At 60.0% G+C, this 2,862-nt stretch overlaps 1 protein-coding gene across 1 annotated transcript; it reads left to right on the top strand.

Moving 5' to 3' along the window:
• Positions 1 to 222: 222 nt before the first annotated feature.
• LOC132353435 (metallothionein-1E) lies at positions 223 to 1,732 on the top strand. Its single transcript, XM_059904635.1, has 3 exons — positions 223 to 250; positions 827 to 892; positions 1,622 to 1,732. Exons 1-3 carry the CDS (start codon positions 223 to 225, stop codon positions 1,711 to 1,713), a joined length of 186 nt encoding a protein of 61 aa, XP_059760618.1. The 3' UTR covers positions 1,714 to 1,732.
• Positions 1,733 to 2,862: the final 1,130 nt, after the last annotated feature.

The raw sequence follows: 2,862 nt of genomic DNA, 5'->3' as shown, positions 1-2,862 counted from the left end.
CCCCGCGTGTTGCTCACAGCCCGGCCCAGGGCGCCGCGGGCAGCGCGGGCGCGGGCGCGGATCCGCGGGGCGGGTGCAAGGCGGGGGCGGGGCCTCTGCGCCCGGGCCGCCTCCTCGGCCTATAACTGAGCCCACGGGCTCCTGGCTCCCACACGCCCCCGACCGGACCAGTGAAGCCGCTTCGCCCCTTGCTTTGGACCTCGGGCCTCACTCCTCCTCCAGATGGACCCCAAGTGCTCCTGCCCCACTGGTAAGGGAACCCTGGCTTTGAGCCTTAGGATGCCCCCCTTCGCAGGCACAGGACGAGAAGGGAGGGTTTTGAGTTGGAGCTCAGGAGGACTCCTGTCACGGGTCCCAGGGCTTTCTTGCCTGCCAGGCTCCTGAGAGCATGTCAGTCTCCCTTTGCCTCTCCGTTAACACTGAGGGCACGGAGGCTCCAGGCTGTCCTTCTTGAGGTCACCCAGCTGGTCAGGGGACTGCTAGACCGGGACCCAGTGTTTGGAGGAGGCCTCGGAGCTGCCAGGACTTGATGGGAGGAGGGGACATTGCCTCTTTCGGGTTCAGGCCATGGGCCCTGGCCCCCAGCCCCAGTCAGCCTGGGCTGGGTCTGGAGCCTGGGACCTTCCCTGTGGAGTCCATCAGGAGGGGACCTACTCTCCTTGGACCAGAAGAGAGGAGCTGGGGCTTCTCTATCCGCCTGAGTGGACACGAGCTCCCAGGGCTGGGTCCTGACAGAGGAGGAGGGCTCAGGGAGGCATTGCTGACCGTCTGCTCTAGCTCCTGCATCCCTCTCCCTGCTCACCGCGGGCCTTTCCCTTCCTGGCAGGCGGCTCCTGCAGCTGCGCTGGCTCCTGCACCTGCAAAGCCTGCAGATGCACCTCCTGCAAGAAGAGTGAGTGTGCGGGGCCTTCTCTGGGAATGCGGGGTCTGGGCTGAGTGCGAGCAGGGAGCCCAGAGCTCAGCAGGCAGGAGCAGGACAGTGACCAAACTTCCCGGTAACCCCCACCACCACCACCCCCCCCCCCCCTCACCAGGAAGGGATTCACAATCAGAGCTGGAATCACCTTCCAGATGACCGAGACCCAGGCGCGCACTAGAGAACAGGGAGACTGAGGCCCAGACGGGTCATTAACAAACAACCTCAGACCTGTCAGTAGAACTAGTCCTCCTGCCTCCTGAGTCACGCTTCTGAATCCTCTCAGGGACTGAAGCACTTTAGGGACATGAACTAGTGACCGTGTGTGGTTTCTCGGACCTGGGGCAGCCCCTTCCTGTCGAAGCAGCCCAGAGCGTCCCTATCCCGAGCGGGAGCTGCTCTGTCAGGGCTTTGCCTCCACTTTGATCCTCAGGACTTTGCTCACATCACTGACGGTGCTGGGCGCTGGCTTTCTCTTGTCCCCGGAGGCCCTGCTCACTGTCTCTCCAAGGCTCTGTGCCCTGTCCTGGGCACAGATGGGGCAGGCAACCTGAACCTAGTGTCTGAGAGCAATGATCTCAGGGCAGAGGACACCATCCTAAACTCAGGGTCTGGGCCTGAGGGCAGCTGGGGCCAGGCCTGCTGCTGGGAAGGGTGGCTCCGGACAACGCGTGGTCCGACCGCACGCTGCCCTCGCTTCCCCAGGCTGCTGCTCCTGCTGCCCCGTGGGCTGCGCCAAGTGTGCCCAGGGCTGCGTCTGCAAAGGGGCCTCGGACAAGTGCAGCTGCTGTGCCTGATGTCGCGGAGAGCCTGCCCCGGGTGTCAACAGAGCAACCAGGACGAACCTGCATTTTACCGTTTTTCATACAACCGGACCTGACGCTACATTCCTTTTTCTATGAAATATGTGAGCTGTAATAAAAGTTGTTGACTTCATTCTGGCTCTGTCTTCCTTTGTCTGTCTTGGACAAAGAGACTCCGTGCCCATCAGGGCTGGCGTGGGGAACTGGGCTGGAAGTGCAGAGACCTCGGCTCTGGACCAAAGAGGACCCTCCCCCACCCCCCAAAACACACACACACACACGGAGCGTCTTAGCCGCTTAGGTTAATGTGAGCTTCAGTTTCTCAGCTCCAAAGGAAAGCCTCGCCCAGAAGACACAGGGCATCGGACACACAGAGGACGCACTCCCTCTATTCCCCTTAGGAGTATGGATTGCAGAGCAAGTGGTCCGTTTCTCATTTTCCTTCTCTGGGGGCCCCTGCCAAACTCAGTCCTCGGTGATGAGAGCCTGGAAAAGCACCCAGAGGGGATGGAACCCCACACCCCTCTTGTTTGACTTCTACACGGGGCTTGCGTCTAACACACCCTGGAAAGACCTATTTGTATTTTCTGCCACAGTTTTCACCCTGGTCAGTAAAAAGAATCGCTAAGAAAAAAATGTAAAAGGACACGATATGGGAAACCCATTTTTCCCTTCAACACGTAAAATCACCTTAACACGTGGAGGAGCAATTCTGAAAATTAGAGGCTCTCATAGGCTGCACATACATTGAAGTGTGTGCTTGAGTCCCGGGAACACTTCACACATGCCCCACTGTGTGGACCACACACGCCTGGAGCAGCTCTGCCCCCTGCCTCCCCACACGCAACATCAGTCTTGGCTCGCCCAGGGCTACGGACAGGACACTCGCCACCCCTGACGGCTCCCTGCAGGGGCTTGGCCCTGAATCTTCGCCAGTGCCTCCCTAGATCAGCCTGACGTCGTCCCTTCCCTCAAAATCCAGCCCGTGGCTACCTGACACCCCGAAAGTGATTTGGATATGTTTGGTGGGCATTTCCCAGCCGTTTCCCGGAGACTTGGTTTCAGAAGGAGGACTTCACGTGTTCCGCTGCAGAGTGATGGTGGTGCTGCAGTGCGGAGGGCCTGGTGGTGTTGATTAGCAAG

Source organism: Balaenoptera ricei, chromosome 19 (genome assembly GCF_028023285.1).
Source record: "Balaenoptera ricei isolate mBalRic1 chromosome 19, mBalRic1.hap2, whole genome shotgun sequence".
NCBI classification, from domain to species: domain Eukaryota; kingdom Metazoa; phylum Chordata; class Mammalia; order Artiodactyla; family Balaenopteridae; genus Balaenoptera; species Balaenoptera ricei.
This window is presented reverse-complemented; position numbering and strand designations above follow the sequence as displayed.

Coding starts and splice junctions, on each gene's coding strand:
- LOC132353435 (XM_059904635.1), top strand. CDS start 223: ATGGACCCCAAGTGCTCCTGCCCCACTG. Junction 251..826: donor CAAGTGCTCCTGCCCCACTG/GTAAGGGAACCC, acceptor CCTTCCTGGCAG/GCGGCTCCTGCAGCTGCGCT. Junction 893..1,621: donor ATGCACCTCCTGCAAGAAGA/GTGAGTGTGCGG, acceptor TCGCTTCCCCAG/GCTGCTGCTCCTGCTGCCCC.